Below are 24,801 nucleotides of genomic sequence, written 5' to 3' on the forward strand. Positions count from 1 at the left end.
AACTGGCAGAACTGTACCGGATGGTAAGACTACCTGAAACCAGTATTGGTTTGCATTTTCTTTTGAGCCACAATTTCTCTTCAAGTATACCCCTGATCACATTTTATCTAAGAGTGGGGGCAAACATAGGTTGTGACAGATGGATTTTGGTTTTGGACTTCCAGACATCGACAGCTCTTAGAAGCATCAGTTAAGGGAACAAACCCCTTAGAGTTAGGGCACGTTGGGCATTATACCAACACAGCAACGTTCTTCAATAAAGGTTTTCAATCCGTTACTCTTGAGTCTGTCTCTTGATACCATGCCCGTCTCACACCTGCCATTTCTAACTAAATCGTCTACGCGCAATACAATGTTGACATCTGACATCCTCAAGCAGCAGCACTACATATGGCAGCCATTTTGGACATGCTGGCTCCTGCTACATGAGATACCTGCAGTCCACATTTGAATAAGAACCTAAGGGGAGCTTCTCTCCCCCGCCTTAAGATATGGGTATAAATATACTATAAATATACTACTACTTTAAGGACCTCTAGTGTCCTGTACAACCTGAACACTTCATGACAATATACCACTTTATTTGCCATTTCAGACAAACCAATTGACATCAGTGATGAGGATATCCATCCCTGAAAAAAGAAACGTATAAGATAACATTTGTGGTTGTTGGCTCCTAGATTAGGAGGCAAGGCCTGGTGCCTTGAACCTTTGCATACATTTAGATCCACATAGCCTTACTGTTTATGAATGATACACTTTATGTCCCCCTTCTGATTTTACTTTCCTTCCCTACTTTCTCTAGTGTGGATAACAGGTCTAGTACTACTCGCGAATGGATAGAATACTTACCAGTATCAGGGATTTCATTAGAAATCTGGACTTTGAACTGAATACAATCCAGGTGAATGACAACTATTTAGAAGGCGAGAATGTTATCCCAACGTAGCCTATTGCGTATTTATCGTGAATGAATTTATGAGTTACCAAAAGGATAAACAATATTTCTCTATATCCTCTTTGTTTTGTAGATATTAAGATTCTGGAATCATGTTGTTTAATACATGCTCCCGACGAAGGGTGGAACCCCGAAATGCATAGAGCTCAAAGTTTTACTTCGAATTACCCTTTGCTTGATTAAATTACTTTGGTGTTTTGACACTTCTAAAATTATTTACATTGTTATTAATGATTGACTGTTATTCAGTATCGTGGTGTGCAGGAGAGGCGAGGGTCCTTGAATCATTACTGGAATACACAATCGTCCCAGTAAGACCAAAGTGGTAGAGGAGAGAGATAATTACTTGAACACTTTTACCAATCCCAGTAAGAACGTATAAGATAACAACTACCAAGGAGGTTGGGGGGAGTGGGAACAGTCCTACTTAGCCCAGCCAGATAAAAGAGTGGACATTGAATAGGGAAACAGTTTAAATTTAACAAGAAAAGAGAATATCGAAAGAGGGAACCAAAGTAGACTTGAGAAATTGAAGAGCCCAATATCTGAACTATACGATTTGAGCAAAGTAGTTACCAATAACTAACTACCTGCGAATATTTACTAAAGTGAACTTGCGGAAAAGCAGTATTCAGCAGAAGGGAGCCATTCTCCTGCGCCATAGTTGTTTTTGATATTGGTAGGGAAAGGTTAGATTTGTTTGGACAGTGGACAGAGCTTCCTTTTGGCCACCGTGATGACTGACGAGTACCATAGTTTGTGTTATGTAGGGAAAACCTGCAGTTTAGCAAAAGTCAATAGTGGTTTCACTTTTATTTAAAGAATATTTCAAAATGGAAGACCCAAGTCCTTATCCTTTCGTCTGACCCGCCAAATATGGTGTCGGGAATGGAACGCTTGTCTCCCGATAGAGGGTGCCCATTAACATTCACATCGAATTTGCATAGTTCCTCCCTCCTGAAGGAAACCTTTATTTTCTCCTCTGGAGAAATTACATGGTCAAGGCAATTGACAAACTACCACCTATTTGTTTATTGAGGATAACTCCTAGCTTAAAGGGATCAGTTCCATTAGTCTTAAAACCACCCCTTCACATCTCAGTTAGCAGAAGACTCTGAAAGTAGTGATAAATCAGACGACTGGGTAGAAGCAAAAGGTGAAGACCAAGACCATATTTTCAACACACAAATAGACCCCAAAATGAGTATGTTAGAAAATCTCTTGGACCAGTTAGTGGATCACCAGGTTCAAGCTGAACAATGGTTCCAAAAGGGCTTGACCAATTAAGAATAGAGCAGCCCCATAGCGTATTGCAACCTTACCAAGAAGGTGAGGGTCTAGACGCCTTTTAAATTTCGAAGAGCGTGCTACACAATTCAATTACAGCGAAGATTTGAAAACATGTTATTTGGCCCCATTGTTAAAAGGGGAATTGCAAGCCTCCTACCAAACAATAAACCCCCACGGAAACACAGACTTTGCCAAAATAAAGAGGGCTTTACTATATAGAGGATTGGCCAACGCGTTCTATCGACATGAATTCAGGGAAAACCATTTGTTATCTAACGAGACCACATTGGAATTAGAAGCTATGGTACAGAATACTCTTTCCCAGTGGTTAGGGAAAACAGCTCCCCAAAATACTAGCACCATTGCCAATTCATCAATGGCCTATCTCCATATTTGCAGTGTGGGAATGTAAGGAAACTTGTCATGCAGGCTTTACACTTCATGCCAGTAATGAATATCATGACAATAAACCAATATGTCCAGATTGCCAGCCTTTCCCTACAAATGAAAGACCCTCTCCCAGGAACATGCACAAGCACACACATTCAGCCATGTATCCACAAAGCATTCATACACTTTCACCCGTGCACCAATACAATATGCATACAGGTGCGGTCAAAGCACATACACCAATATATTCACATGCAGTCACACACACAAACACCCACACATTTTGTCCTTACCTCGAACCCCAGTCCAGAATCCGCTCCCACAACGGCTCTCCAGCTCCCATGCAGCATGAACAGGAAGCAGGGGGAGCTTCCTGTCCCACACATGCGTGGTGGAGCGGGAGCAGCACTAGCTATACACTCCAAGCTTCCTGAATATGCAGGAGGCGCAGGAGCACCCACCTCTGCACATCCAGGCCTACAGTACCCGAGCCTGCATCCCCAATGGGCCATAAGAGGCTGGGAAAGCAAAAGGCCTCTGTCCCGCATGGCCCACTGTACATACATACTGGGGCACTAGAGATAGCAAAAGGGAAACGTGTTTCCCTTTGACATTTAAAGCCAGCCCAGGAACATTCCATCAGCTGCTTGCTGCAGTGGGGGGAGCACTCCGTGTTTTAGTGGACTCATCCACAATTTGTGGGGGGGCAGGGGGGTCGGTATCCCGTCACCATTATGGATGAGACGTCACTGAACTTGGAGAGCGTTGAAGTGAGATAGGGTGAAGAGGGGGCAGGGTATGGCCATCCGCTTGTTGTTTGATAAATGAGGCTAGCAGCATCCTTAGAGACATATGGTGAGCACTAAGCATGAGTAGTCCGCAGTCAGCCAGAGCCCTGTGCTGATGGGGAGCCCAACAGACAGCAGCTGCCCCCTGCATCCTTCGAGCAGGCCAAGAGAATGGGGTCGGCAGGTGCCCCTTCCGTCTGTGATGCCCTGCATTATGGCCCTCCAACCGAGACCAGCAGGTACTCGCCACCCGCTGCCAAGCCCATCCAACGACTATTAGTGATGACTTATTTGAATAAAACATTTCTCCCACAACAAGACTCCAATGAGCATTAACGTTTTCGTAAAAAGATTTGTGATGGGGCATTTTTCTTACGACGGCCCACACAGAGTTTGTTAAAATATGAGCCTTCTTTGAAGAACATGAATGTATCGAACCAATTACACCTAATTAAACTGTCTCAATTATTTTCCTGTGTGATTATTGCGAAATGCAAGGCTTTGCTTTATTGTAGAACTTCACACCGTCTTCACATCATACATAACAATAACCATGCCTGTGTTAAGCAATGACTACAAGAGGGTGACCTTATTAGAAAATACCTATAGTTGGTCGTCAGCAGTCTTGAACGTACCCAGTTCAAATGTTTTACCCACAAGCTGGTTTGCATTTTGTTACTTGGGAAAAATAAATCTACAATCATACTTTTGAATTAACATAGAGCTCAAGAATGTATATATTTGCAGGTTGGTTTATTGGGATTTCTTAACTTCCGAGTCATGGCTACAAATCAGTAGTGTGGAAAGACTAGATACATACTACATCCGTATAGTGCGTAGTGAACTGCATACATTGCAATCTCACTGTGCCGCATCTGAAACAATTACATGCGCCTAGAAATGACCATTCACACCAGTGCTGGAATGGAAGGGATGGGGTGGGGTGGCTGAGGGTGGTGGCCCAAGGCCAGGTTGCACAATACAGTATCTCTTCACAGAACCCAATGCAGGCGATTTGCATAAAAGCAAAGGGCATTAAGGGAACACAATGTCCACAATTTTAAATTTAAAACAGGTCTTAATGTTTCCGTAATGGAAGTTGGGTTCTGCAGTTTTGATTGGTCACGCTACACACCCCAAGGAAAAAAAAATGACTGTACATTGCAGGACATATATAGCAGTTTGGATAGCTGCAACAAGTATGTGAGGCTTTGGCCGTTTCTGTATTCAGTTTCCCGTGTCGAGTCTAGTGAAAGTGACTGATATTGAAACGTGGGTTCTCGTGCATGTCATAACTCTTCTTCGGGACAGATCTTGCTAGGGGTATCCTGTTCTGAAGTCGAGTTATCACATGCACAAGCAACCGGTACTTCAAGAAGCAGACCGCTTTTAGAACACTCGGCAACGCTGCAAAGTCTTCTGGAAGCAGCCTGCTGTTCAAGCGCGGGTTGCACGTCCTTGCGATAACGCTGCTTCCAGAGCAGATCCGTGAGCGTCCTAGGCAAGCAAGCACCTGGGTCTGGGGACAGGGCGATGCTATATCTTGATCCGGGCCATGCCCTGCGCTGATTCACACCATATGCCATTCAAAATAGCATTATAACATATGTTAACATGTCGCGAGTAAGGCTAACAGTGAGCATGCACACACTGCACATCACAGCTTCGAGTACTCATGGCAGCTTTATTTTGGGGACCCAGACAGTTTATTGCAGCACATGTCCTCGTAATTTTTATATCAAATCAAGAAACCGGCCCTATGGACACATCTACCCTCATGCAGAAGCGAGGTTCACTTAGCACAACTTCACACCCGCTCTGTACAGCTTCAGACTTGCAGCTTTATTCCAGCACAATGTTGGGCAAATAAAATGAGGTGATGTACACATTACTTTCAGAGAGGCCAACTAAATACTCGCTTTCGATAAGATAATAATAATTAGGCACCAGCTTGCCCTTAAGCGATGTCTGCCTGCACGCGAGCCAATGGCAGCGTCCAGCTTAATCCATTGCCCGACCCAACTTTTGGCTACCTGACCTTTAATGCACGTATTGATTTGCCTGCACACCTCTCCTCGCCCCTTACACCCTAGCATCACTCCGTCGCCCTATGCATTTGACACATCTTTCAGCTGCTTCGAGGACATCAAATAGAAACTCTGGGGACCACTTTTGAACATCGCACCACTCTTCTGGTTTCTACAAAGTAAACACAGAGCTCCTCTGCCAGTTTTCAAACAGCAAGAAGCGAAAGTGTGCGCGACCGCCAATCAAGCTGTAACTTGCCCTGCTGCCCAAGGGTAAGAACCTCGTCTCGCAGAGCTCCATCTGGCTATAAGAGATACTGGTTCATGCAGTCAGAGAGGATTTAGCATAAACTTTTTCTTTTATCAGTAAGACCATCAACCCCCTCACACCTGCATACTGCATTCCTCAACCTACCGTATGGTCATTACTCATCCACCGATGTCATTCGAAGAGGGGAAAAATAAAACAGCCAGCTCACACCAGACAACAAGGTCAAGCGGGCCAGGAATGTGCACAGAGGCGCAAGAGCCGCGGACAGGAGAAAAAATGCACTGGCTAGGAACATTGCGTTCGCTTCAACAGTTTCTGCCTTTTGACCACAAAACGGGGGCATTTCAATAAGGAGTACAGGTTCGGGTGTGTGCTGGACTCGCAAGAGTTCTGCGAATGCTCCTCATTTATTTATGTAGTTCATTTATAACGCGCACAAATAACAACGAGGCATTGAGGCGCTGAACGTACTCCGGGAAAGTAAGGGATTTCGGTTCTTATAAACATTTTTTTATTTATGTGACTTCTCAGGGCTAACACGGCTGTTATTGAACCGCTTGTAGCGTTAATACAATGCATGGTCCCTTAAAGGTGTACCATTACCTTCTTGGCTTTTTTAGGGGCTTGAAGAGTTTTCACAGGCACTCTTAGCCACTTGGCTTGATCAGCAGTTGGAAAAGAAGCAACAGGCAGTCTGTCAGCCTGGTCCTATTGGTGTCTAGGGCTCGCTTGGTCTGGAAGTGGTCTGCAACTTCAACAGCCAGTCTCCCTCTAGTTCCATATGGGGATTGCTGATTGAGCGGCAACTAGCTCTCCTGATAGTGTTGACTTGTATGCAGACTGCTAGGGAGTTTCCATCCCTTGGCTATATTATGTTTGGCCAATCCCTCCCCAACCTTCCCTCCAATTTGGATCAGTAATAGACGAGAGTCGCAATTGCAAAAGCCTATAAATGCTAAGGCTGCATTTCCGGTTCTTGCAAATTGCACCGACTGGCCTGCAGAGCTTTTCCTGCTTGGCGTCCGGGTCTCTCTCCGTCTATCTCCACAGCAGGCTTTTCTACACTCTTCTAGTATTCCACTGTGGACCTTCCAGGGAGACAACTAAGAGCAACAGGTAAACATAACCTGTGTCACTCCTGTGAAGAAATGACACCACATAACACTGAGGTGTTACACCTCTAAATACTGGTTGAATTGCCAAATCGGTTGAGGATGAGTTTTCGCAAGAGGCTGGAGCATAGAAAAGTGGAGAGCAATGCGGGATGAGGTGGTTAGGAGGTGGGCACCTGCCAGTAGCCTCTGTTTCGAAATGTGTAACTAAACTGGGAGGTGTATTTATTTTATTATACAGGCGCCCGTCTCATAATCTGTCACTTCATATTGCGCCAAGTTGTATTGTATTGGTTATTTATATAGCGCTCTTTCCTCACTTGTGTGGCCTCAATGCGCTTTTTTCCTTGGTTTGAACGCCCTTGGTGACCGTAGTTGATATGGTTGGAAATTCTAGGGAGTTTAGCTTAGTTGCCTGTGTGCACGTTGCTGTTCTAAGACTTGGGTGGCTGGCAAGGCTCGACTAAGCAGCCCAGGAGAGACCAGGTACATGGGTGGGTGCTCTTGGGGGTTATTGATTGCTATTCTTGAGAGAGTCTATGCAAGTCCAGCTATACCATGTTCCTTTCGGGTGGTGGTTGCTGTATGCTAGTGGCAGAGGTGTTGAGGGAAATCAGGCGTTTCAGTCTGGACGGCTGTGTGTGAAACTAGGCCGGATGTGCTTAGCCGTAACCATATTCTTTCATGCATGGATGTTTGGCTGTGCCTGTGGCCTGTGTCCACACTAGTGGTGTGAGATATACGTGCCGTAGGCTGTGAGATTGCTTATTTGTCCAGGTCTAGAAATGAGAGTACTATAGCAATGGGTCTAGGTTAATGCAGTAGCCGGTATCTGAGTATAATAGACAGCGCTGGAGGCTAAACCTAGATTTGAGCATCCTGTATAGTGGGGGACAGACAGATGCTACGCCTAGATTTGAGGGTCCCGTATAATGGGGGAAAGGCATAGATATCCCAATGCAGTATGTTTCATCATACAGTAAACAAAGATGGAGGTTGCGCCTTTATTTCAGAATCCTGTATGGAGGTCAGGAGACCCAGGTTACAAAGTGTGGGTAGGCCCCAATACATAATAGACAAACTGAGGAGGCTACTCCTGGATTTGAGAATCCTGTGGGTGGGGAGGGGGCCTAGTCTTAACAAGGCCGTAGGTTTCTGTCTGTTGGACAGTAGATATTCGTAATGTAACAGTCATCAATGGTTTGTTGTACCTAGATTTGAGAATACATTTGTGGACGGGGATTGCTAGTGTTGGGAGCTTCCTGAATGAGTGAAGCGGGTTAACAGAGGCCGTGATTACTTAGTGATGGGTGTGTGTGTGCTACCCTGTGCTAGTTGTCTCTTTGTTAGTCTCATCTCATGTGGCCTGGGAGGTAGGGGTGGGGTGAGTATGTAGCAAGAGTAGCCACAACGACGGCTCCTGGCTTACCTCGAGTGCTTATTGGGTGGGAGTGTTGTTGAGGGTGGGTTGATGGTGGACCAGGAGCGCCACAAACAAAGCTGCTGGCTTACCTCGAGTAATAGTGCAAGGGGGGCACAGGTGCACTGTATCTTCGAAAGCCTTGGAAAATTCAGGAACAATAAGGGCAAGGAAAGAGGGGAAAATAGAATGCAGTACAAGCAATATGCAGTTCATGACGATGCATCCATCATCATGCACAGATGGTTCACTCTAGTCTTCAGTGTCCAAAAAATTAGGAGGCCATCCTAACATGAAAAAAAGGAGAGCTTTAAGGAGAAGATCTCCAACCATTTCCCAATAGAAGAGCACGCTCCAGTGATCTCAAAGATTGGGATGCCATTCCATGGAGAAGTTCCTGAAGTGCTCAGCCGCCTGCCCCCAGGCGGGTAAGAGCCTGCCAAAGGGAAGAGCTACAGGAACATAAGCAGGTATTGCAAAACTGGACTGGGAGCCTCTGACCAGGACTGCAACCAGGCTGACACCAGACTAGACCTCAACCAACAAGTAAGAGCTTACACGAGTGCTGTGAGTGGCCAGGATGGTTCCTAATAACTGGGCTCATAATCACAACCTTAAGAGTTCATAGAGCACGACCGATTAGCAAACAAGATTGAAGACTGGACACCAGATAGGAGCTTCAGGAAGGGCTGCAGTACCAAAGGTGTGTCCCAACAGAGACTCAAAACAGTGGCCTTAGTGCAAAACTGTGCGACTTGAATAGGAAGAGCCAGCCATAAGTCACTGGAGAAGGGCGGTGAAAGGGCTACTACAAGGTCAAAAAGCAGGAGCCTTAGCGCAGGTCTGGAAAGCAATAGGATAGGAAAAGAGGTAGGAGACTAGATAACAGGTAAAAGCCTCAAGAAGTGAAGGGCTAAGCAGGACTATGGGGGGCTTAAAGACTAGGATGCACGGCACATTATTTAGCGCAGAACAAGTTTGTATATACAGGACCTGTACCAAAGTGTGGTTAAGGGAGGGACAAATGACACGTGGAGCATCAGTATATGCAACCCGACTGAATGAGACTAGAAAGCGAATAGCACAAATCAAGGGAGATTTGACTCAGTAGATGATTGGTTCTCCGACACAAGACCCAAGCCTCTGATAAGATTCATGACTGCAAATTGCCATTAGACAGCACTGGATGAAAGGTGAAACACTGTTCGATATGGGCAGGACATAAACTAGTAGAGTAGAAAAAGAATGCGCAACTGAGTGCAGTAACGCTTTAGTACTCTGAGCAGATAGTGATGGGTCATGAGGGTGGCGGAACAAAGCCAGTATATTACCCAGCAGTGTAGAGACCTGCCAGAAAGAAAATATTGTTCATTGTGAACGACTGTCCAAGTAGACTGCAATAGTATGTACAATACCCTCCCAAGAGTTGCAGTGGGGGGTTGAGAGGGTGCTACTATATATCAGTAACTTATGTACAAAGACTTGGGCAAGAAGGAAGAAGCATTTTAAAGTAAATGAAAATGTAATTCCAACGGAAAAGTTAATATCTGCATGTGTGCACTGTGTCTCCTGTCACGGTTTATTACACAACACACGCCAGCTAGGGAACTTCTTCCCCTGCAATGGATGTGGTGCACAATAGAAAGCTTTTTATTTTTAATCTACTCCGTATTCTTTTTGAGTAGGCCTCCAACCAGTCTCGCACCCAACCTCCACAAACACCCCTTGTCACAATGGACTAGGAACCAGGCCGGTGTGTATTGTGGAGGGTTTTGACCCATGTGGAATCATTAGATGGGGTAAATGTGGGGATTAAGCTGTCGCTGCCCATCATTTTACCCCAGAACAAAAATAAAACATTGGAGTGGGTAAAGATGGGGATGCGCTGTCGCCGCCCATCATTTCATCCCAGAATCCAGGAGAGCTGCGCAGTTGTGCGCACACCAAAATGGGTTGCCAAAGGAAAAACAGTAGCGCCGGTTAGCTCAAAACAGCGCTTCAAAAACCACCCTGGTTTCCCTGAATGCAAGCTTCAAATGCCCATTTTAAACATTGCACATATGCAAAATATTCACTGAACACCAGCAGACATTTGGCAGAAGGAAATTGTGTGTGCCTACAAAAATCTGGGAAGATGAAGAGCCCAGAACTGTGCTTATAACCAAACTGGCTGAGCTATGGAGTCAGCAGTTTTAAGTTTAACTGAACTACAGACATTAAAAATCCAAATGTTTAAAATAAATAAGTGACCTACTTTTGAGTGTCACATAGTCTGTAACTGTTGAAATGTCATAGTTTTAAACTTAGAATCAGCATTCTAGCTGCATATGTAAAAATTGTTAGCTATTTGAATGCAGAAAACTGGGGAACAGAAATGACATGTGGCTAAAAACTGGCTTAAAGAGATTCCAATTTTGCCTGGCAACTACCCCCATCAGGAGTGAAACTTGATTCACAAGTAACTTCCCAGGCCTGGCTGTTTCCTGCTGGCCACACTAAGGATATGCCATCTCTCTGATAATTGAATTAAGGGGAGCCCCCACAGAATACAGGAGCTCTGAACAATGCAACCCCCTTCACCCAGGCAGATGGTTTATTGCAGATGTCGTAAAACAGCTTCCTCTTGGCAGAAGCTGGGAGGGGCAGGGTCTCTGAGCTTGGCAGAAACTGGAAAGACTGGTTTCTGTACCATGTGACCTGAAAAGACACACCCCTGTAGTGAGAATATGGTTTTAGAAAAAGATGGATCATTCCTAGAGCGGACTTGTGAAAATTATTTAAATGATACCATAATTCTTGTGATTTTTCTGCCCACATTTTAAGACGTGTTAAGACCCGGTGGTATGTTCAGGGGGGTTTTAGCGGAAAAGAGGATATTACTCAAAATGTGTGCATGTGAAAAATCTGACACTTCATCAACTAATGTCCATACTCCTTGCGCACATGTGTGTAAATTTGGGTTAATGTCCGATATTGCGAAACCAGTTAAAAAGTGCAAATGACGCCATTTCTGAATGCAAGCTCTCAGGAAGAGCAGATTTGGACAGGGTATACCTCCTGTGATGCATGATGGGTGCATGTAATTTCAAACCACTGTGTAGCTATGAAATATGTCTGTTGGGTCAAAATATAGATTGTGTGTAATTTGACAGGGGTGGGTTCTCTGTACCATAAACAGACCTCATCATGATGACACTTCATTTCATTCCCCCAATCAAGTGGAATAGGATGAAGTGGCCAATGACAAGTGGAGAGGGGTAGAGCCTAGTGATGCTGCACACACACCCATTTTCAAAACACATAAAAGCAGACAGTCGGGACAGATAGAGACCTTCAAATCCATTTGCTGCGGGACGCTCTGCCGGGAAAATCCATACTTTACCTCCATCAATCTCTAGAGAAAGCTGTGCAGAAAGATCCAGACTTTAAATCCATCAATCTCCAGAATCCAGAGAGAGAGAGCAGACCCAGACCAGACCGCTGTTAGCAGAACCAGAGAGAGCTGACCCAGATCACTGTGAAGTGCAGAGACCAGACCAGAGTCCAGTCTAAAACCTGACCAGATTCATGGCGAGGCCCACTTATTTCAAAAATATATTGTGAGTACCCAGCAGAACTGTGCAGAACCAATCTCTTAGTTAAAATAATCTAATCCAAGCTATTTTAATCTAAGTAGAACTGCCTCCTAACTGTCACCTGTCATTTTCTAGTTGCTAGCTGTCACTTGTCTTTTTGAACTTTAAAATTTCAAATCTGAAAAACGACCTTTATTTAATCCCTCATATCTCCGTGACCGTTCGTCCTAGAGACTTGCTAGTCCTTGTAGTTCATCTGTAATCGCAAAAAACGCACTCGCGAATTTGCCGCGATTTGCAAATTTCTCAACGTGTAAAAACAGCAGTTTTCTTGCTTTCAGTTGCCAAAAATTCGTTTAACCTGCTAGTTACACCCTAGATCCTTGCTAAAGTGAGCCTGGACTAATATTAACTTGATTTCACTCACCCTGAACCTCCTAGAGGGAATTAAAAGCATTTTAGCATATTTTTCACTTCATTGCCAGCACATATAAAAAGCGTTTTGGGCCTGTGTTTCCAACTTCTGTAGTGTAAGCTTGCTGGGGTGAACTGAATTACAGTTGATTGCATTTCTGAGAACTGTGTGCTTTCCTTCCATTTCCTTGCATTGCATAAAGGGGGGGGGGAGGGGATTGCCAGAGAAAAGTGATTACATTGTTTTGTTGAAATCATATTGAGTATTTTCTGTATTGCATTTTTCATTCAACATTACATCCATCTGAATTTATATAAAGTATTCTCTACCACCTTATTCTTCCGTTCCTATTCACAAGTGTGCTAGTGCCAGACTATCCATTATTGATTACTGATCAGATTAAGTGTGATATCCAATTATTAATTCATTATAAAGTGTGATATATATATATATTGTTTAAATTATCAAATAAACCTTTTAACTTGCAAAACAGAACTACTTCTTGGCTCAGTGGGGTCAGGGGGATTCCAAGGGAGGGGTGTTATATAGGGGTAGTCATCCAGAACGCATGAACTGGACAAAGATATATCAATAAGGGTTTCCATTCAGTATCCCAGACTAGGCATTGACTTAGCTGTAGTGTTGAATTGAATCCTCTTACAGTATCAATAAGATATTTTTTAATTTATTATTTAATGAAAAAGGAAAATCAGACAATGGCACAGCCACCAATGTTGTGGCAACACAAAATGCAATAATCTATATAAAACCACCATGTTAAGATAAACTATCATATTTACTTCTTTTCCTAATGGCAGGACCGAAAAAGAACAATTTCCCACAAAATGATATCACCAACAGTTCAGTACCCCCCGCCCCCTCCCGCAACAATGGAAAAATGTTTTTTTAATGATTCAATACTGCTGCTATGGGACAGCACACAAGGTTACTTCAGGCTGCTTACATTAAAGGACAAATCTTGCTTCAAAACAGATTAGCTAGCACACTTAGGAAATTTGATGGGAACACAGGCAGCACATGAGAAAGAAAATAAAAAATAAATAAAGGGAATGCAATTCAGAATCTGTGATCAGGTTATAGTAGGGGAAGTAATATAAACTAGGGACAACATGTTTTCCAAGATTTAAAGACATTTTTAGAAAAACGAAAAGACAAATCACACTAATTTGGCTGGGGCTGTGAAGTAGGCAAGCTCTGAGCAATGAAAAATGAAGGCAATGCAACTCAAAATCTGCACTCAGAATCGGATAGAGGAAGGGGAATACTCGATGAAAAATGCTTTTTAAAGGATGAAAACAAGTTTTTAGAAAAACGTAAATGGAAATCACCTTAATTTTACTTGGGCTTGAAAATGACGCACACGCTTTCATCAATGAGAAAGGCACATAGGAAAATCAGTTTTTAGTTAAAATAACGGGCAGCTAACAGGTAGGCTTTGGGCAAAGAGATTACTCACAATGGGAACAACGTTTTGGGTTTAATAGGACAGATGCAAATAGGAATGACACTGGCAAATGAAAATTCGCTTAGCAGGAACCAATTTAGACACAGGGCCAAATTCGGGTTTCAGCTCAGAATAGGAATAATTCTTTTGAGGCAACACTTTAATGACTATGACAATTAAATAAAAACACTAGACAAGGATGGTTGCTTTCGAATTTCAACAATCCCGAACCATGAAATTCAATGGGGGAATTAATTGATTTACTCTCAAAAATATTAAGAATTTACAGTCACATGAGTGGTTTTTCAAAGGAGATATGCAAACATACACAGGCAAACAAGATATTCTTCTATGGGGAGATGGCTGGACTACACTGGCAATTTGGGGTTTGCAAGGGGGAAATATTGAATGCACTGCTACAAAAATGAAGGGCTTAAGCAATTTAGGGCTGGGGTTATTGGTACATAGCAAGCCTTTGTTTAAGATTCAGGAAAGCCAGCTGGATCCCAGGACACACTAAAAAGAAAGGGCACTCACTGCACTCTTAAAGATGGTAGGTTTTAGCAGCCTTCTCTCCGCCCTGCTTTTTCTGTCTTCCCCTGTTTTTGTGTGTGTCCCGAGTCCTACGACAGTCCCCCTTATATAGCAGAAATGACATTGCTAATTTTACAATCTAGGAAAAGAACCCTTTAATAATCCCTGCCGCCAGGATTGGACAGTTTCTCTCCGCCCCCAGTCAGGATTGGTTTAGGGATTTTGGAGTACCATCTGTCTTTTTCCCTTTATTACCACCCGTTGTTCTCATTTCAACTTTTTGTCAAAAACTAGTTATGTATCATAATTTCAGAATTGTACTAGCCACTGCCATATAAAACATCTATTCAGTTTGAGCTGACCATGGGGAATTAGATAAGCCAAATGCTAAATACGTACGATGTAGTATGGCCATGTGTCACATTTTAGTCATTTTCATAAAACGTACAACAGTTATGAAAATGTAAGTCAAACATTCCCAATTTAATTTTCCATCTTTTCACCCACTTTTACTTTTGTCACATGTCCAGATCAGCCAGAAACCTAGTCTAACTGGCCATTACAGTTCCCAGAGTCCCAGGTAAATACAATTTATATACCCAAAACCACCTGGTAATTACATGAACAAAGGCATAAAATTGAAATCAATCCGCAGTCTGATGGCTGCACAAAATACCTAAAATGAAAACAGTCTTACTATTAATTGTGAGTGTTTCTGTTCATCAAATGGGAGGCCGCTTCATCCCCCCACAGCCATCTGTCTCCCTGGGCTCAGCCTGTGACCAGAGTTCTTTTTATAAGTCTCTTTGAAGTGGTGTGGGCTCTTTTGAAGGGGGTGCAGCATGGACCCACACCTTTTTTTGTCATGCTTCAGGTAGGGTGATTTCTCCTTGAATTCCCTTGCTTTAACTGCCTTCAGTGCCAGCCAGCTGGGGAACAGTGGGCTTTGAACACCTGCAGCAGCAGATTCTATTGCAGAGCGTCACTAGATGGGAGGTGCAAATTCCAGCTGGAAGTGGGGCATTTCATTGTGAAGTTTAGAACTCAGCCAGAACAGGTTTTTCCTGAAGTAAGTGTCTATTCACATGTTTACAGGAGTTGTGGGTTAAACATACTATACATTTGCGTGAAACATACTATACAGTGGCTTTGGCTGCCCTCTCTCCCAGCCCCCGCTCATCAGGTTTTGCTTTCCTGTGAGCAATGATATCTTTTTCCATTGTGGCTTTTTAAAGTCAAATTTATTTGCAAACACCTGTGAAGGCTGTTTTTGCTTTTAATGTTTAAAAATCCTCGTTTCCATGTCACAGGATTCTTTGATTCCTCCTTCTTGGGTGAATTACATTGCTGCTGGTCCATTGATATTGACAGGTAGGCCACTTTCCCCATGGTTCTTTAATTTTACATGAACAGAAAGAAAAAGCAAGTTCATTTTTGTTGCAGTGTTTAAATTCTTGCCACTCATGTGAAATAAAAGCAAAAGCCAGGCCGTTTTTGGGTGCAGTGTTTAAATGGCTGCTGTTCATGTAAAAGGGACTTCTGTTTGGGGCCTTTAAATGCACCCCACACTCCCTTATTTAACAGGGCAATCTTGAGGTTTCCTATTTCAGGGGCATTTTAACACATTTGACCATGTTTCCTCACAGATTACCGAACACAAACATGACGGCCACCAAGTTTTAAGTAACATTCCTGGACAAATCTCAATATGCTCCTCCTTTTCACTGTGTAGATAGCGAAAAGATACATCTATATCAAAACTAAGTGGGCAATATCGATTTAATACCCAGTCATATATAGTACCGCCTCACAAATCTGGGCCAAAAAAAAAAACAAGCAGTTTGGTTAAAATTTAAATAAACTAATCAAAGGTGATCCACTTTATGAATGGGAAACCATTACAATTAAACACATGGACATGAAAGATGATATTCAATAAGAGTAGGCCCGTCTGTGACAATCTCGCTACGAGGTAGCGCACTTGCAAAGTCACACTAGAATGTCAAATAGATATTATTCTAACATTCTTATTAATGACGAGGCCACCTCTAAACCGCATTCAAGCTCTCAGATAAAATGTACGCAAAATCAGTTTCAACCAATACACAGCAAGTCTAGAATATTTAATTTTTTCCTGCATCAAGTATTACTACCAGAGAAAAGTTGCATGGAACAAATTACATTTATATTCACTTGCCCCCATTTTTGAAAGTGGGTTCTTCAATTTCTAACTTATGGGCATGCAATTTAAATGCAGGCTAAAACGAATGGCATCAGATCAGAATCTGTAATTTTGGGTCTAAAAAGCAGCGCAAACAATTTAGAACACACATATCAGTTCAGCCTCCCTACCTTGGAGAATCATTTTAGTATTTCCAGGTGCAAGGAGTACCCCCTCCAACATGCAAATTGGGTCGCACTGTGCAAGTTCAAAAGTAAAGGGTGAACTCAATTTACATAAGTGCCATTTTTGGGGGGAGTGGAAGGGAAACAACATGGTTACATTGCCAAAATTGTTTTTAATATTTTTTTCACAAATCACACATTATCAATGAATTCTTCACTGGGCTACTGTACAGGGCGCCTTCGAACCATGGTCTCATGTTGACTAGATCTATGAAAATGCTTTGGGTACTATTTAACTCACTTACAAAATGCTAACCTGTCAGCATTGGGAAAGGTTCCCCATTTTACACAGCACAACAAGATCATTTTTTGTATTTGTTTACATGTAATCTCCCTCAGCTTGAAGTACAATGAAAGCAGGAAAGATTAACACCAGCAAACTACAATATTCTATTTTCTTTATAATCAGATCATCTCAAGCCCTGCACTGTGTGCAGGAAATGCTTTGTTTCCTATAAGCAGTCAAATCCCACCTAGGTTTAAATACATTGAGATGGCATGGTTGCATTTGCCACTCAATCGAGATTTCCTATTTGTAACAAGGACCCCCTAGTGGAAATTACCTTCCCAATTCCATTGCACCCTAAGGACATAGCAGGGCAATGATTATAGTGGGTTTATCCAATTACATTTGGGGAGTTTTCATACTCACTTAAAAAATATTCTTTAAGGTGCAGAGTCAAAATGGACCCTCAAGTTTTCAAAAGTACTCCCAATAAGGCTCTCCTCCCTCTTGGGAAGCAAGTCTGCACCAGGAAATCTTCTCATGAATGAGGCCCAGTTTTCCTGTAAATGTCCAAGTTTAGCACTCATCTACCAACCTTCACAGCTTCAACAGGTCTCTTTTCTCTCCACCTGTAGAGTCTCTCAGGGCTCTATCCTCTTACCTTGGCTGATCATCATATACCTGCCTTCCTAGCCCACTTGATCTCCACCATCTCTCCTAACTTCAAGTATTATGCGAATGACACGCAGCTCTCCTTCAAGCTTCCCTCCTCCGGCTCATCCTCTTCCCCTCTCATTCCTGGCTGTGTCTGCTATTCAGGAATGGTGCTATGCTAACAAACTCTGCCTTAATGCCAGTAAGACAGAGATCCTTCTCATCGGGACTCCTGCTCCCTCTTTTCCCTGCCACATTCTGGCTGCCAAACGTGGGCCCTCCTCCCCTGACCCTCCTATGGGGCAAGAAATCCCTGGTGTCATCGACTCCTCTCTCTCCTTCTCTCCTCACATCACAGACCTTGCCAAGAAGGCCCACTTTCAGATGCACCTCCTCAGAGGCATTCTCCCTTTCCTCACCTTTCCCCAGAAACTTTGACTCCAGAGCTCTGGTCCTCTCCAGGATATACTGATAGATTTGTTTATTATGCGCCTATACACAAGTGTTTCAAGGTGCAACAAGGCAATGGCACGGGGAAAAAAAGGAGGACAAGACAAACAAACAAACTAGGCCTAGTGTCATTTATGTCGTGCAAGTGTGCAACAAGAAGTGCAGGGGAGTGGGTACAGGGCGAAGTGCACCCAAAGCGGCAGGACCCTGAGTTAAGTGCAAGAAAGGCTGGGACTACAGGGGGCAATACTAGCCCCAGGTAGTGCAAGGTTAGCCAGGCGGCAAGTGCAGGTGGGGGTGGGGGGGAGGGGGAAGGGAGTGCCTGGTGTCCTGTACGACTCAGAACACAAACCAGCCAAAAAATGGGCAGAGCAGGAGCAAGGGAGAGAGAAGAAAAAGAAGAAAAGTAAGGTCTTGAGGAGCTTGTGGAACTTAAGAAGTTCTGGCTCAAAGCAGAGAGGCCATTCCAGAGGGAGGCACCTGCAGGGGAGAGAGGTCTATCACCCATTCTCTGCTTGGAGAGGTGCTCACCCGCAGAGAATTAGAAGCAGATGAGCAGAAGGCTCTAGGAGGAAGGTACTTAGGTAGAGAGAGTTGAAGGTAGTGAGGGCCACGGCCCCAGAAAGCCTTGTGGACAATGCAGAGGGTCTTAAACCTGATCATTGCAGCCACCGGGAGCCAGTGGAGGGATTTCAGGACCGGAGAGATGTAGTCCCTGGGCTTGAGACCAAGGATAAGTCTCACGGTCCTGTTCTGGATGGGTTGACTGGGGCGAACAGTAGAGTTAGGCAGATTGACAAAGAGGCTGTTGCAGTTGTCCAGCCTATATAGAACCGGGGCTCTGGTGTAACGCTACCTGGGACTCTGTGGGAGCATAATGCCTTCTCAGCCAGAGGATCTGTTATTTGGGCACCTTTTGGACTCTTTCTGTGAAAACAACAATAGAACTACTGTAATTCCAATTTTGCTGGGGGAAACAACTGTATAGCAGTGTACCTTTGATATTCCCTCTCTTCTCACCTGTGTTTTTGTTTTGTGGGGCTCTCCATCTAGAATTCTACAGGAGCGCATTGGTTGAAATCTTTTAACTTGAAAGGCTGCAGTGAATAAATGATTCTTGTCAGAATAAAGTCCTTGCCTTTCTAGAGTTATCTTGGTTAAGTATTTGGTGAAAAGGGATTTTAGTTTGTCAGATTCTGAGCAGTCCCTACTTTGGAGAGATCTCCCTTTCTAATATTTCCCCTTTTATTTTCCAGGTTCTTGGTTCTCCGAAAAGGAGAAATGCTGCGGAATGGCTGCGACTTTACTCGGTTTGAGGAAACGTTTAACAAACATAAGTTCGTCTTAACTGAGTAATTGCAACCTTCAGAGACGAGCACAGTAATAACTAAGCAAAGAAAACTTGCTTGAACATCAGGTAAGCAACGTATGTGAAACTTTTCTAATTTCTAGGAGTTCATTAATTAATGAAAAAATAGCTTTTGTTTTGCAGGTTTTCGGAAAGCTGTGGATGAAATACCGTCAGACGATGCAGAGTCTGCTGACAAAACTTCTGAATGAAGGCACTGCGAACGCGAACGAAGACTGCTGTGAAGTAGATGCTGCGGCTGTGAAGGAACTTCTGACAGAAGATGCAGAGACTACGAAATAAAAAGCTGACTGAAGAAACGCTTCGAAATTACTTTGGGTTGGTAAGTCTTCTCAAAAACGATGAATTCTGTTGATTTTCTGTGGAAACTAATGTCTCTGAACTTTCTTTTCTTTAACAGGTTCTGTCAGGATATCGTCTGTAGCGTTACCCGCTGTTAGCGGAAAAGACGCGAAGCGAGCACTCCAGCGGAGGCGGGGCTTAACTATCTCCCTCTGCAACATGCTGTAAGTTAACAATGGACTTGGTGGCAGCCATGATGGGTGTATGAAAACCTATGTGAGCCTATGGGTGCAATGCTATGAATGAGACAAATGCCATTTGTGCCAGGCTTGTAGCCACGGATGACCCACTGACTGATGTGAAGTTCCTTTCTTCCCTGGTATGCCTGAATGGGAACTATGCTCCTTTACTGGGATCATGACATCTGGCGACAGTGAGCCTTTGGGGGAAGGTGAGAAAAGGGAGAATCCATCTGAGGAGGTGCAGCTGGAAATAGGCCTTCCTGGCAAGGTCTGCAACATGTGGAGAGAAGGCGAGAGTAGAGTCGAAGATGACCCCAATGTTTTTTGCCTCACAAGCGGGCAGAAGGCCCAAGGAGGGCCGCCAGAGGAGAAAATCAAGAGCAGGGGTCCAAATGAGAAGGAGCTCAGTCTTACTGGCATTAAGGCAAACTCTGCAACAGCCTCTTCCTTAATCTGCCTAACTACTCCCTTCGCCCCTTGAACTAATCCAGAATAGGACTGCAAGATTTATTCCTGGCCTCAAGTCCAGGGACTGCATCTCTCCAGCCCTAACATTTCTCCACTGGCTCCTGGTTGCTGAGAGGATCAAGTTCAAGACCCTCTGCATCATCCACAAGAGTTTCTGGGGCCTGGGACCCCTCTACACCCAACTCTCTCTCCCTAAATACCTCCCTGCTAGAGCCCTTCGGTCGTCTAGCACCAACTCTCGGCAGATCAGACGCTTTTCCAAGCACAGCGCGGGAGGTAGATCTTTCTCCTCTGCGGGTGCCTCCTTTTGGAATGGCCTCCCTGTAATTCTCAGACTTTAGCCGGATCTCCATAAGTTCCGGAAGCTTCTCAAGACCTTCCTCTTCTCTCCTTCCTTACCTCGCCCCCTCCCCTACTAATGTCCCTGTCTGCTTCTTGACTGGCTGCCCGGTTTCTTCAATCTTAAGGGCACCAGCCCCCCACATGCCAGTCTACCCATGCACTTTTTCTCTCCCTAGCCCCCCCAACCTGCACGTGCCCTTCAGGGCTGGTCCCCGTGCATCTGCCAGTCTGAGACTATACCCTTGTAGCACTTCCAGACCCTTTCTCACACTTAGCTGGTTTACCTTCTTTCCCATGCACTATGTGCTTTCCCCTGGCTCTGCCCACCTGGCATCCCCTGGCACTCATTTTTTCTCATGGGCACTTCTGCCCTGACCGGCACCACCCCACCTCTCCCCTTCACTTCTCTTACTGCACTTGCACATTCAGAATGTCACAAGGCCTAGTAGGATCGTTTTGTGTTGTCCTCCCTTTCCCCCACCCTATTGTCTTGTTGCGCCCCGAAACACATTGTGTATAGGCGCATTATAAATACTGCCACCTTCACACGCCCCTCTATCTCCATTGGATGTTCATATTGTCGGATATGAAAAAAAGTGTGGGGTGATTTGCTCAGAGTAATACTGAACGCAAAATCAGTTTTTCTTGTATATCGAATTGTAGCTACATGGTAGATTAACAAAACGCTGATTTCTGCAATCCCAGGGCCCACATGCATGTTTGGATATGTGAAATGCATCAGGGGTGTGGAATCCCTATAGCCCCACTCCTGGGACAAGTTCTTTGTTCTCAGGGACAAAACGATTGCATAATCATATTGTCCCCTGGGAAAGTAGACCGATAGTCTGCATAGGATTTTTTGGACTTTCAAAATGCACACTTTAAACTATTGCGTACCTAGGAGCTTCATAGCTCTGAAGTGTTTGTGACTAGCTACACCCCTCCAACAAATGTGTGTTGGTTTCATTGTGATAGTAGAATTCTGTTGCGGGAGTGGGTGGAATTGGCAAAATTGCAATCCGTCTTCATTAGCCTTGAACTGCTGGTCCAAATGCAGCGCCCATTAACATGCAATTAACTGAAATCCGATGTTGGATGGTCACGGGCGTGAAAAGGTCTGTTTTGGACCAACGACAAGCGTGGAGGTCTATGTAAAGGACTTTCAGTGGCTGCGTTTTTACTACTGGGAGAAGTTGCTTTAGCGCAGCATGCAAATGAGAATGGAGGGAAAAAACAGGTTTGGACCAGAGTGAGAACCCTAGAGAACGGGTCTAGACTTGTCAACTGCATTGGCATAGAGTAGATTATTCAGGTTGCAACAATTATGCATTTATATTTGTGTGCATGTAAATGTGCTGCCTTTTGTTAAGAGAATTCATGCACCACCTCAGTTTTTGAATTCATTGCACATCGGAAGTAGTGTGCATGCTACAACATTGTAGTAGATCAGCTTCTATTAGCTTTTTCAGCTAGAAAGCTTTCAGCTTTGTGCAAAGTAACACGTTCTCAGTTTTAGCATTTAGGGTCAAACCGCCCAACTGGACCTTAAAGGCTGATCCAACACTTCCTCAGCCACCAAAGTGAAGGGAGAATAAAACCACCCAATAACCAGCAACTGCAGACTGCTACATGGATGTGCTAGAATGTGTGATTTGTAGACTTAATTGTGTTATTTTTGTAACCTTGGCAAAAAGAAAAATGCATGCGATTTTTCCATTTTGCTCAGCACAGCATCAACACGTAATTGTGTTATCCAACTCATATATACACCTTTATTTTGCCCATGGTAAGCGCTATTTTTTATTTTTAAGTATGTAGCCACACACTTTGATAGACCACGTTTTAGAGACAGCTGAACATGCTTTGTTGCATTAATTTCTAAACATATGTATCTGGTCTATTTGACAGTTATCCAATATAAAATGGCAAGTCTATGTGCGTCAGCATTACAGCCTGCTGCGCTCATGCAGCCCAGGGAGGGCTCTCATCCCGGGGGTTTCAAGTCCATCCTCCCAAGAGCACTACACCAGTGAAGCAAGAACCACACAGTTGAGCAGGGCTTGGGTGTAAAGGTAGGGGAATGCCACAGGCTCTCTCCCAAGCTGCAACAAACAGAAGGTTAAACCAGAAAAGGTCAACGTTAGGATGACAAGTTCCTCTATGTTCAATGACTTCTTCCACAACACCTACCTGGAAAAAGGCAGTCAGAATGTATCAAAGACTGATACTTTCTACCTGTTGAACAAATCAGTCGTTAAGACAGAGAACCATGCTGATGTAGCTTTGCCTTAATGGGTGCAAAATACAGTTTGCAAGGCCTAACCCATTTCGCACGAGAATGCTACTAAGGCACTAAGTGTGGGGTTTTCACAGGGAGAATGTTCACTTCACCATTCCAAAAACACAGCGGGGTCCTGTATACAGAAACTGGTCCGCTTTCTCGTAAACCTTAGCAGGTATAAACGTCCAAGGAAATAAAGGAGGAAATGGTTCTTATATTAATCCCAATGACTCCTGGATCAGGTGCCACTCCTTACCCTCGGTTTCTTTCTGGTACCTTTAACACATCCATTTATCTAGAAACGAAGCAGGATGGGTGCTCAAAGAAGGATTGACCCTTTATTATTAATTCATTATACTCCTTTATTAATCAGATGTCAGAAATGCAGGCTAATACTTTACTACGTGTTTCACACAATGTAATCCAGATGACTGCCTCCCCTTAACCTCCTTTACTTACCAACTTGCGTCATTGGACAAAGTAGTGAATATCTTCCCTACCTGCAAGTGATTGGAGCATCTACCAGGCGGTTCAGAGGGGATCTTTATTTCATCCGGGGACATATTCCTCACTTTCTCAGAAAAGGATGCTATAAAAGACAAGCAACAGCCATTAAGAGCAGTGCAGAATCTCAGAGAGCCAAAAGGCAGTGTAGTAGAAAAGCAAGGAACACAGTGCACTCTTGTACAACTAATTCAAATAGAACAGAACAGTTTTGGACACATGTATAAAAATTCTAAGTTACTCACCGTAGTGACAAACTTACTCTTTTAGTCCATAGTCCCCTTTCCTCGATACTGTATGGGCGTCCCTTTCAAGGGACGGGAGACGGAAACTTTTTTTTACCAGAAAAAAAACCTTCCCCTTTAAATATAGAGGCACGCAGGGTGCGGCCGAGGGAGCATGCGCTGCCCTGACCCCGCCCTCCAGTGCCACACCTCAGTCCCCAATGACGCATCGACAACAGATATAACATTGCCTAATGATACCAATATTATTAGGGGGGAGGTTGGTGGGACGTATGGAGGAAAGGGGACTATGGACTAAGAATGTGTTGGTCACTAAGGTAAGTCACGCATAAATTACTCTTACGTCCCGTCCCCTTTCCTCCATACTGTATGGGCGATTACAACTGATTGTAGACCCAGGGTGGAGAGGAGACCCTCCTTAAGCAAATCGGTTCCTGAGAACCGCCTGTCCGAAAGCCGCATCAGATCTGTAGCCTGCATCCAAACAGTAATGCTTGCAGAAAGCCGAGGGAGAGGCCCAAGTGGCCGCCCTGCTTATGACTTGGCAAGGGACATGGCGCTGGTATGCGATGGCCATTGCCTTGGCCCTGACTGCGTGGGCATGCATGTTGGCCGGGAGCGGACTGTGCTGGCCCTCGTATGCTTCCTTGATGGCGGAGACCATCCAGCGGGATACGGAGGCCTTAAAGGCCTGAGAGCTTGGCCTTGAGCCTCCGAAAGTGACAAACGGAGCATCTGACATGTGGAAGCCCTTGGTCCTGTCCAAGTAGAATTTTAGGGCACGCCTGACATCCAGGCAGTGCAGCACTCTCTGCGTTTCGTCCTTGGGATCGGGAAAGAACGTAGGAAGGACCATTTCTTAGTTTAAGTGAAATGCAGATGGAACCTTGGGCAGAAATGCCGGGTGCGTCCGGCTGACTACCTTGTCCTTATGAAAGGTGGTATATGGTTCAGAGGCGACCAGCGCCTGGATCTCGCCGACTCTGCGAGCCGAGGTAAGACCAACTAGTAAGGCCGTCTTGATGGTGACCAGCCTAATGTCCGCGGACGCCATTGGCTCAAATGGTTTGTGCGCCAGGGCGCCCAA

At 44.3% G+C, this 24,801-nt stretch overlaps 1 protein-coding gene across 2 annotated transcripts in view; it reads right to left on the reverse strand.

Moving 5' to 3' along the window:
* The window catches only part of SAP30BP (SAP30 binding protein), a 574,361-nt gene that overhangs the window by 65,087 nt on the left and 484,473 nt on the right, over positions 1-24,801 (reverse strand). For both annotated transcript variants that reach the window (XM_069654762.1, XM_069654761.1), the window contains one exon: positions 23,466-23,554. In XM_069654762.1, the coding sequence (XP_069510863.1) occupies positions 23,466-23,554 (89 nt within the window). The remainder of the gene's footprint in view (positions 1-23,465; positions 23,555-24,801) is intronic.

Source organism: Ambystoma mexicanum, chromosome 3q, assembly GCF_040938575.1.
Source record: "Ambystoma mexicanum isolate Mex_15411 chromosome 3q, UKY_AmexF1_1, whole genome shotgun sequence".
Lineage (NCBI taxonomy): Eukaryota > Metazoa > Chordata > Amphibia > Caudata > Ambystomatidae > Ambystoma > Ambystoma mexicanum.